This window comes from Lycium barbarum, chromosome 9, assembly GCF_019175385.1.
Source record: "Lycium barbarum isolate Lr01 chromosome 9, ASM1917538v2, whole genome shotgun sequence".
In the NCBI taxonomy this organism is placed as follows: Eukaryota; Viridiplantae; Streptophyta; class Magnoliopsida; order Solanales; family Solanaceae; genus Lycium; species Lycium barbarum.
The window spans coordinates 22955577-22967939 of NC_083345.1; the positions used below are offsets into that span (position 1 = coordinate 22955577).

At 37.0% G+C, this 12363-nt stretch overlaps 1 protein-coding gene across 1 annotated transcript; it reads right to left on the minus strand.

The window, feature by feature from the left end:
• Window positions 1-9128: 9128 nt before the first annotated feature.
• Window positions 9129-9560, minus strand: LOC132611773 (secreted RxLR effector protein 78-like). The gene has a single exon (XM_060326147.1). The coding sequence runs from the start codon at window positions 9558-9560 to the stop codon at window positions 9129-9131; it is 432 nt and encodes a 143-aa protein (XP_060182130.1).
• Window positions 9561-12363: the final 2803 nt, after the last annotated feature.

Sequence of the window (12363 nt, forward strand, 5' to 3'; positions counted from 1 at the left end):
AGTTTTGTACTGATACTACTCTTACTGCACTTTTTATTGAGTGCAGAGTACGATCCAGGCTCCAGTTCTACAACCCGTGGCTGATACGCGAGGGTGACATCTTTTAGTCATTCAAGGTGAGCTACTTGGTCATCCGTGGCCCCTGAAGAACCTTATTTATTTCTATTTTTGTATTCGACAGACAATATGCAGTCTTAGGGTATTTTCAGACTTGTAGTCCGAACTATGTTTAGTGCTCTTGTACCCTTTGACCAGATTTTGGGGATGTCGTGACATTTCAAGATATGATAAGTATTTAAGACTTGATAACTCCTTGTTATTTAATAATCTGCTTATTTAAAAATGTTATTGGGAATGTGGTTCTCCTACTCGGTGGGATAGTGTAGGTGTCACCACGACTCGCGAATTAGATCGTGACAGGTTGGGTCTTGCCTTTTGAATTCTGCAGTGCCCATTGTAAGTGTTGGTTTCAGTTTGTATCTTTAAAATGATTATGTTGAAGCCATGGTAGAACTTCAACCATACTTGTTTGGAGTAAGGGCAGTGAAGATATAAGTGATCTCGAGTCTCATCTTGGGTCTGACACAATGTACATTTAGGGACAACTTGAAATCCCCATTTGGTTAATCTGGCTGCAGTGAGTAGTTTCCCTTGTAACTGCAACCAAAGGGTAAACTGTGCTTTAGGTCTGGCTGCATTCTTGAACACCATATTCTTTCATATTACTCTGGTCTGATCTCCCAGCAACTGCAAATAAATCTGTCTCAGACATCCATCCCCTTGACGCTTCGCCCGCCCTATCCATCTACGCGCTGGCAGGTAAGGACTTATCTATGTGATTCGCTACGCTTGCCTGCGCCTATCGACTGATTCTATTGCCTGTCGGGTCCACTTTGTACGTTTGATGAGCAGACCACTCAGGCATTTTAGAAAAGGGAAGGGAAATTCTCACTCCGAGGGAGGCGGGAAGCAACCGCTTCTAGAATGGAAGCTTCTCCTTGACTTTTTTAGTGTCTAATGACTCATTGCTTGGCAGTCGACTATATGTGCACCTGACTCAGTACCCCTCTTGCTTCTAACAATTTCCTCACCATCCAGGAAGCTTGTTGAGGGACAGGTGCTGCATGAAAGGCTTGCTCCTTTATGTAGAATGTGTGTATCCATTATATCCACATCTTGTTTTGTTTATGAGATAAGTCCCAACATGATTTAGCGATAGCTGCTTTTTTCCACAACTAAAGATTGATCAAGTTCATTCCACCAGCAGACTTGGGTAAACAAATTCTATCCCATGCAACCAACGCCTTTTTGTTATAGTGCTTGTTCCTGACCACACAAATGATCTACAATATGCATCTATAGCTTTAATAACTCTGGAAGGTAATACAAACAACTGTGCCCAGTAGGCTTGGACACCAAGTAAAACTGATTCAACCAGTTGCACCTTACCAGCATATAAGAGTTTTTTGCATTCCAAGATGTTATTTTGGAGACAATCTTCTCAATGAGTGGAATCCATTGAACAAAAGGCAGCTTCTTGGTAGATAGAGGGATACCTAAATACTTGAATGGCAAGTCCCTAACAGAGTACCCCAATTGGTGCATAATACTAACTTTCACTGTTTGGTTCACACCCCTAAAATAAATATAGCTTTTCCCTAGATTAGTAGTGTTACGGTTCACTTTTATGAGGGCGCATAAAAGCTACTGAGAGGTTGTTGGTGCTCTAATTTGGATTTTAGAATTTTTACAGTTACTACCTAATTTATTAAGGGAAATTAGGAAAATCAGGTTACAAGGGTTTATTTAAACAAGAGAAAAATCCTTTTGGACCAAAGTTAGAGGTAAGGGTTCTGGTGATCTCCCAAGAAAGGTTTTAAAGACTCTAGTATTAAGGATCCGTAGAATATGATTGACCTATGAGCTTCAATGTGTGATTAATGTATTTATTTGTTTAAATGTTTCATTTTTCTCAAAATGTCATTCATTTTTATCATAAACTCAGAAATTTCGGCAAAAAATCCCTTTACAAAAAGAGGATTGGGGGGGGGGGGGGGGGGTTGAATTTGAAAATCCGAATAAGTGTTCAATTCATTTTATTGCCGGATTAAGACAAACCCGGAATTTCTCCCGAATAGAGTCGCTACTATTTTAGTCCTAATAAAATGAATTTAGTACTCATGGGTTTTATACATATAACATAAGAAAATATGGAGTATACCTCCGGTTTCTATACATATATACATATATATATATATATATATATATATATATATATATATATATATATATATATATATATATATATATATATATATATATATATATATATATATATATAAGGAAAAATGAGAGGGTTTTTTATTAAGTCCAATTTTATTTATTGAAGCTCAGTTGGGTCAAGTCATATTCAACTTTCCAAATCCATCATTCCTCAAAATTAGCCCAAATGAATTTTCTTTTTCTTTCAGTCCACAGGGTTTTGGGCCTTTGACCCACCAGGTCTCAATTCTTTCTCCAAAAATTGTTCAAGCCCGAAACTCACAGAATCCTTTTATCCTTTTCTAAAACAAAATCGAAGTTCTAATACTTCTCACATCAAAAAATTAACTCATGTGTTCAAAGAATCGTTCCTTATCATTTAAAACAAAAAAAAAAAACTATTCTTGAAGTCAAATTATTTTCTGTTTTAACTTAAACTCGATTTTAAGGCCCAATAAGCAATTTATAACCTTAGTAATGGGCTTAAGGTCAAAAAACAATTGTCTATCAGATCCGCTAAGGGCGAAGAGCCCAAAACTTGATACGTAATCATTTAAAAATCACTTAGCCTTATTTACAATATAAAACAATTTTAAAGCCATAATTGAGTTAAGTATCCAAATTTATGCAACTTTCAGAACGGTCAAGTTTGAAAAATGTTTTGAGGCGACTTCCTAAAAATACTATGCATTTTCCTAAGTTCTAGCATCCACATGGGTTTCAATATTTTTTAAGTGCTTTTACAAATACATACATATATATAAATAGATGAAATGAAGAAGAGGTTAGGCTGGTGGGCCGACCTAAGCCCACCAGTTGGCTATTTTAACTCATAGTTGGGCCTTCACCATTTTCACCCATGGTTGGGCCTTCAATGTATTAGCTTCCCTTTCTATATTTTCTCACGGACTCGATCAAGAAGTGATGTTGGGCCTATGGCCCAACAAGGTTTAATGCAAGGAACGGCCCAAGTAGCCCGAGATTGAATCACATAGAACATGCAAAGAAATAAGGATTAGAATATGTCTAGAACCAATGTATTAAACTAAAGCAAGAATAGTTTATACTTAAGTAAGTTAAATGCACAAACATGCAGGTATATAAAAGGCAAGAACACTAAAGAGGACCTCAGGCCCAAATCAAATAATGTAAACAGAGTTCAAAGCCTAAATAGGACGTTTAAAATCAAACAGATTGGCCCAAGTCAAATAAAGATGCAATATGTAAAGAAGAAGCCCAACATGGATACTCAAGTAAGACCAGGCCCAAATATAGCACTATAGTAGGCAGAACCTAATATTCAAAAAATTTCTAAGGGGTATACCACATGTATACTTGTCACGACCCAAACCGGAGGGCCACGACTGACACCCAAGATCATACTCGGCTGAATGCCTGTCACGACCCAAACTGGAGGGCCGCGACTGACACTCAAGACCCTACTCGCTTGAGTGCCACACTACCATTCCATTCATAAGTCACAATTTTATGTGAACCTTTAAATTATGAAATGACGCTTCTGTCAAGTAAAACATGAAAAACCTTTTTAGTAAAACTCTTTCGTCAGGTTAGGGACTTCTCCCTTATCGTTAATTCAAAAAATACCTTTGGTCATAATAAAATCTTTAAAACAATGCATATGAACACGTCGACCTACATGGCTGCTTTACACAACTGTCGACGTCTCGACGCACTATCTACAAGATACTGTCTGCAAAGTCTCTAACATGAATCAAGATACCATAACATAGGTCAGGACAGGGCCCCGATGTACCCATAATGCATATGAAACATATATATACATATGTACTTCGACTTGGCAATACTCCGAATAGAAATGGAGCTTACCAAACCAGCTGATAGTCTGGGAGCATCCTATAGCGAGTGTCATCTACTCATCTGTCTGCACTTGTGTGGCATGAAACACAGTGCCCCCAGGCAAAGGGACGTCAGTACGAATAATATACCGATTATGTAAGGCAGAACTGAAATAATATATCCCGACTCGAATAATAAAAGAGTAACAGACTCAATCTGTACTTGTAACCAACACTGCGAATAATGTACATGCATATGAACTTTTAATGCATCATGAGTATATATATATATATATATATATAATGCATGCCTTCGCCCTCCTCGCAGCCCCTTCGAGCATAATAGCATAATGGCCCCTTCGGGCATCATAATCATCGTATACCAGCTGATTAGGTGGTTTGCATATATAATGCCTTAGCCCTTTTCCCCTTCCCCGTGAAATGATGTCGTGCATGCATATAAATAGGCAATGTATGAAAATCTTTGGAAACCGTCAAAAGATTCCCTTCGGAGCAACTTTTAGTTCAAAACGGGAACTTCTTCCCCTTTTTCAAAAATGGGAACTTCTTCCCCCTTTTCATTTGTCTCCTTCGAGACTCAAAAATCAAATGTGAAATGCATAGGAATAAGGAAACCTTATGAATGTCCCCTTCGGGAATTAGACATCGTTATGAAATCTTACAACTTATGAATGCCCCTTCGGGACTTAAGAGGTCAAGGATACAAATATCCCGACTCTGTCTAGGAATAGAGTCTTTAGAATCCGTTTATTTGCTGGGTTCGTTCAGATAATAAGGATCTTCATCACTACCATAATCATCACCACTATCATGTCTCATTTTGAATGATCCATAACATAAACTGAGGCCACATATCCTTAATATAATCAAGAATTATGTAGCACGCTCAGACATAAACTGAGGCCACATATCCTAAATATAATCAAGAATTATGTAGCACGCTTAGACATAAACTGAGGCCACATATCCTGAATGTAATCAAGAATTATGTAGCACGCTCAGACATAAGCTGAGGCCACATATCCGAAATATAATCCAAGATTATCTAGCGCGCTCAGTCATGTCATGAAATCATCTAGAACCTTAGACTTTGGAAATCTCTAGGATTGGAGTCATCATAAAAATCTTCAGAATTATAGACTTCAGGCATTTCTAGGAGTAAAAATATTATGGATGTCATGTATGGAATCAAAATATAGGAATCATGCCTTTTGAAAGAAAGGTTTAACCTTAATATACCTTTTCAGTCACCTTAACCTCGACTACTTAGCACTCGTCCACCCAAGCTCGTAAATCTACATTCAAGAGAATTCACACTATTGTTAGGCTTATCGTCACATGCTTGTCTCAAGCCTTTAATAAAAATCCCTTTTGAATCGGCTGAAATTCGGGCAACATCTCCCCTGTTTATATGCCTAGCCTGAAATCACAATCCAGCAACCAACAACAACAATAATACCAACATCAACCACAATATTATCAATACCAATATATTCCATAAAATATCCCACACGACATCTGTCCAATTTTTCCACCAACAAATCCACTATACAATTATTCAACAACTCTACTTTGGTGAATAAACTTATATCCATATCAATAAGGAGAGATTCATACCTTATTCTCGCTAGTACCGCGATATCTCCAATATTTGCCTTGAATTCCAACCAAGATTTACCACAATACGATAGTATAATCGCAACTACGCGCTGTCCGAACTTAAATCCGGAGATTATACTTAATTTTGGGCTAAAGTTTAGTGGATAAAGGTTCTAGAATTTTTGGGAGGTTTGGAGAAGTGTTTTGGATGAAAAATGAGGGGTAAAACCCCTTTTATAAGATGCCAAAGTCGGTTCGGGGTACTGTAGCAGTGCTGTAGCACGCGTTTCTGCTCTGTCAACCTAACTTGTAATGTCCATAATTCTCTATTCCGATGTTGTATCGATGAGAGATTTGTTGCATTGGAAACTAGACTCGACAAACTTCATCTTAGGATTTTGAAACTCCTTAAAACTCTTAATATACCAGGAGATATACCCCTCCAAAGTTGACCCAAAATTCTGTCTAGAATTCTGCCAACTTTTTCCAATTTTTCGACAAACTTATTTTCTTCGATTTGCTTGGTCCCGGAATCTTCCGGAACTCTCCATACATGATATTCATCATTAATCATACTTGATAATGGTCATATCCTTTGGTTTCAAGGTTGTCCTTCCCGGTTACGACTTACGAGATCGTAATTCATCCTTTACTTAAACAATATACTTAATAATACTTCATTCCTCATAATCCAAAGTTATTTTACCTGGCCATAGCTCGACATACTTACGTTCAAATTTAACAAGTGCTTCTCCAAAAGTATGGGGTGTAACAATACTATATATACAAGCTCATCCATATATCTTAAGTATACAGAGCTTGTATATATTTAGTATACCCTGGTATACTTTCCATATATACCACTTATACTCAATCAGATTATCATACAAGTTCATAAAGATTCAATAGAGACCTTAGATCACATTGCAATTTATAGGTTTGGAAGCAAAAGACTCCAGTTTTAAGTGAGAGAAAGGAAAAGAGATACTGCATGATGACTTGGGTAAGATACCACATATATGCATATTTGACATTCAGTGAGACGAGAGGCCATATACAGGGGAAACAAAACAAGCAAGCAGCATATTAAGTAGGATTGACCACTTCACAAACATTGACTATGCATAGTTTAGGCATGGTAAACATAGAGATCTTACTTCATTATCAATAATACATTGTGAAGCACAGCATTTGACTTAGACCAACTGACCACAGAGAAGTAGTTTGACAAAGCAAGCAACATGGACTATAGCTGATTCTGATTACAAGTAAACAAGTATAGGCATGCCTCAAGTATTCAAGATTAGTCTAATCTTAAACATATATTAGTTCAAACTAGACAGGGGGTTAAGCATATTAATCATGACACCAAATATGTGAACTTATGAACTGCCTAGCATGCGCCTAAACCAGATTAAGTAAGCTCAACATACACAATTAGGGGTTAACAAACAAGTAGCCAGACAGGAGACTAAACCAAGCTAAACATGGAGTTAATCAAATATTAAGCAGAAAATCACATAGGTTCAAGGCCTGCCATCAAACCCAACATCTTGTACATAGAAAGCAAGTTTATAGGGCTAAAATAGGGCTCATCTAATATAAATCAAACATTATTATTCTAATGAAGTTATTCACTTGACATGCTGGATTACTGATTAAGAACAGTTTATACTAACATAGGACATATGAACAATGGCTAAATGCCCTTAAAGGAACAAATTAGGCTTGGCTAGTATGATTAACCGGATTTGTGCTCAACACATATCTATTAGATGATTATACTAACAGTTTTAAACTAACAAGATAATAAGGCGATAAACTAACTAATGAGATCACAAGATTACCTACGCTAAACACGTCGACTAACACTAATCATGCATACTTAACCATATAAGCAGGTTAATCTAAACTAACAACTTACATGATTAACATACTAAACAGAGCTACATAATTAAACTAGGCTTAACTAATAGAAAAATAACTCATATAAACAGCAAAAGCATAAATCAAAATGAACTAAAAGGGAGGGGAATTACCTTTTTGGAGGATCCTAGCCTCCTTTCACCTCAACTCATCCAAAAACCACACAAGAACAAAGAAAAAATTTAAAATTTTAACTTAACTCAAACTATTAAAGTTTTTTAAAGCAAAATGCCAAAAACTTAAGTATTTTGAGTTTTTGTGAATATGCAGTGATATTCGGTGTGAAAAATGTCTTAGACAATGTAGTTTGGGGTTCTTTATATAGAATCCCCAAACCCTAATCGGATTCGATGTGGGATAGAAAGAAAATTTTGAAAACCAAGTCTCAAACTCAAGCATCAATGGCCACGATTCAAACAAATAAGTAAATGTAGGGTCAGATTTGCTTTCCAACAGCTCAATCCAGTTGGTTCCTCATGAGCCAATGAGGATTGAGGGTTGAAATAGGATGGAGACAAACCCCATTAAGAGATTTGTACCATGTTGACCGTGAAATTCAAAAAAAAAAGTAAGAGTGAGGGTGGAGTCTTACCATGTATGAGCAGTGTTTAGTGAGAATAGGACGAAATTGGGGCGGAGCATTAAATTATTTACCCCTCTCAGCTCGCAAGGACTGCAAAAGCCCGTCCTCTCTGAGATTTTTGCCATTTTCAAATGTAGTGACGAGGAGAGAGAAGCAGGAAGCCTTTGGAGGCACTAGGGTTTCTCTAGAAAACCGTATTCTCTACTTTAGAGGTTGCTTGGTTCAAAGTGAAGAGGAAAAGGGTGTTACCCCCCTCCCCCACCCCCTCCAAAAGTGTTCTTGGGTCGGGTCACAGTGTCTTTGGGCCTGGCTCCGTCCGATTTTTAAAAGGACTTAGGGGCAGTGTACATATATTCGTGTGTATAAACGATATACATGTATATACGTGTATATATTGTATATACATGCATATATATATATATATACGAAGGAAAATATAGATTAATTTAAGAAATGGCCATAATTTGAGAAAGCGAATCGATTTAACCCTCAATTAAGCCATTAACAATTATAACTAATTAATCTAATGGACCTAAATTGAAAATATAGCCTAAATTGATCCTAACCTATAGAATAGGTCATCTCAATAATGGCCACATTTGGCTCAATTAATTTATTTAATTAATCAGATTCCTTCAATTAAACGGAGTAAAATTCCCTGCTAATTGAATTCTGATAATTTTAACAATTAAGTAACTAATTATTTTAAATCATCCCTTTGATTGAAATTTATAAAAAAAAATCTTTTATTTATGAAATATGCAAATTAATTTTTAAATGATTTATGATATTATAGAAATCATTATGCCAAATGAAATGGCAAAAAATTATCTAAATAATTTATAAAATCATTTTGACACATTTCACTCCGTTTAATATTCAAGGACTAAAATAAATTATGGGAGGTCAAAAATTAGGTGTCAACAAGCAGTAAGGCCAGAAGCTGCAAAAAATTTGTTAAAATAGTTGTGTAATGCTGAAACAGATGACTGATCTCCTCTAGCAAAAAATAGCATGTCATCTGCAAAGCACATATGGGTAATATTAAGCTTGCTGCACCTGGGATGATGTTTGAACCCTGTCTCTCCTTTCAAACCACCTAACAATCTACTTAGATACTCCATGGCAATGGCAAACAAAAATGGGGATAGGGGATCTCCTTGCCTCAACCCTATTTTAGCATCAAATGGAGGGGAAGGTTCTCCATTGATTAAAACGGTGTTATTGACTGATTTCACACACTCCATCAACCAGGCTATGAACCGATAGGGGAATCCTAAGGTTTCCAGGACTTGTTCTAAGTAAGACCACTCAACTAAATCATAGGATTTTTGTAAATCAATCTTGACCATACATCTAGGTGAAACATGTTTTCTAGTGTAGGCCTTAACTAATTCATGGGCTAAAATTTAGGCCTTGACTAATTCATGGGCTAAAATTATGTTGTCAGTTATTTTCCTTCCTGGAATGAAACCTGATTGTGCTTGGCATATGACAGATGATATAACTGACTATAATCTAGCAGCAAAGACATTGGCAATCAGTTTATAAATCATTATATAACAGGCAATGGGCCTAAACTCTTTTACCTTTAATGGGTTGGAGGTTTTAGAAATTAAGTTACTGCAATGCAATTAAAGGGTTTATAGAGTGTACCACTAATAAATAATTCTTTAACTACTTTGATGATGTCCTCTTTGATGATTGGCCAGGTCTTCTTAAAGAAATATGCATTGTAGCCGTCAACCCCAGGTGTTTTATCATCTCCAATGGAATATAATCTCCCAAAAATTTCAGCCTCAGTAACTTCAGCACATAGCAGAATTCTCTACTCATGTGTTAATATTGGACCTTTCCTCATCACCACCCTACTAACTGTTGGAAGCACTGCATTTGTAGCTCTCATAAGGTTCTTGTGAAAATTAGTAATCTCAACTTTGATGGCATCTTCAGTAGTCAGCTTTACCCCTGTCTGTGATTCTAATTCCAAGATTTGCTTTTTATGAGCTCTCTCCTTGATCATAGCAGAAAAATATTTACTATTTGTGTCCCCTAGTCTGATCCATTGAGCTCTTGATTTTTTCTTAAGAATGCTCTCTTCAATATCAGACCATTTTTCCAAGGTCACGATTGCTTCCCTTTCCTAATCCCGCAGTGCATCAGTGAAGTGAGTGTTTAATTGATCCTGGACAACCACCAATTCCTCTCTAGCTCTCTGGATTTTGTGATCAATGCTCCTGAAATTATCATCATTAAGTTTCCTCAGCCTTGGTTTCAATGCTTGTAGGTTCTGCCAGACATGTCTCATAGGTTCCCCAGTGTCATGTATTTGCTAAGTTTCCTACACCAAGCCAAGAAAATGATCATGTCCATCCCACACATTGAAAAACCTAAAAGGGACTTTAGTATTCCAGTGTTTCTGATTGAGATCTAGTAGCATTGGAGAGTGATCTGATATAAATGGACTTGCATATTCCACCACTACTTGTCCCCATTGAAGCATCCAGTCATGGTTACCTAAGGCTCTATCAATCCTACTACAAACTCTGTCTGGGCCTTTCTGCTTGTTAGACCATGAGTAATAATTGCCTTTCCAATGAAGTTCATTTAACTGTAAGTTATGTAGACAGTCTGAAAATCTTTGATTTCATTATAGCTGATTGAAGTCCCTAATAACCTATCTTGTGGTTGTAGAATAGCATTAAAGTCACCAACAATGATCCATGGCTTGTAATACCCACTGCTATCTCCTGTAGTGCTTCCCACAACCCTTTTCTCTATTCACTTGTATTGTATCCATATACTACTATGAGGAACGTAACAAAATCTCCATTTCTATGATGTATTGAGCAATGTAATGTTTGTGCATTAGCCCTTAACATTAGTACATTATACCAGTTTGTATCCCTTGTGAGTCATGTCCTTCCATTTACTGTTGCCTGATAATTGTTGTACATTCCCCATCCAAACAAGATGTTTTTGTGCACCTTCTAAGCATTATGTTCTTTGACCCTGGTTTCTATAATCCCATTTAATTTTATTCTATTATTATGTATATAATTCTTGAGTTCTTTTTGCTTATATATATCTCTTATTCATCCCCCTAATGTTCCAGAAGAGCCACTTCATTAGACAGTTTTGGTATCCTTTCCTTTGTCTAGAGGCAAGGACTTTACTCCAATCCTCCCTCATTTCTCTGGCTAGATGAACCTGATTGAAGATTTGTTGGCACAGATCCCAGTTTAGGAAACTCTTCCAAATTGAACTGAGGCTCTTTGGTCTTATCACTGGTCCTAGCAGTTGCATTTAATTTAGTTTTCTTCCTTGTAGTTACAACAGGTACGGCAGGTTTATTGTTAGCACCTGGTGTTATAGCTACTGTCTGCTCCAATGATGGTGGCGGAGCCTCAGGTGGAACTACAAGTGGAGCCACAAGTGGAACCACAGGTGGAGCCTGCCCAACTGGCTGTTGTATCACACCTGTAGATCTCCATTCTTTAGCCATTCTCTTAGATAGAACATATGGTTTAGCTGGAACATGACACATATGTCCTACAACCTTGCATTTCATACAGAACTGTGGCTTTCAATCATACGAAACTGATTGGGTAAACTTCTTGCATGCAGGGTCAAGTACTGTGTGGGTGCCTGGTAGGGGTTTTGTGATGTTCACCTCGATTAACATTCTAGCATAGGATATTCTTGTGTGTTTAGTAATGCATTCATCAGCATACAATGGGACTCCTATGACACTAGCTAGTTTGCTAAGAGCACTCCAACATGACACTGGAAGTTTAGGGAATTTCACCCAAAGTGGAATTTCAGTAGGATACTCTTTGCTAAAATCAAAATCAATGGACCATGGCTTGATAATGATAGGTCGGTTATTAATGGTATAAGGTCCTGAATAGAGTACCTCATGCATATCTTCAATCAATTTGAACTTCAGTACATAATAATCTTCCTCATGTAAGAATAATTCCGGTTCTACTACTTCGGTCCAGTTTTGTTGTACATATCTTCGCATGATGTTATACCTTGGTGTATCGCCTATGAAATAAGCAATTATCATTGTTTCCCATTTGGCCAGTTCTAGATCAACTTCCTTTTGTTCCAACTGCACCACTGGGCTGCCCATCAATGATCAAAGGTGGG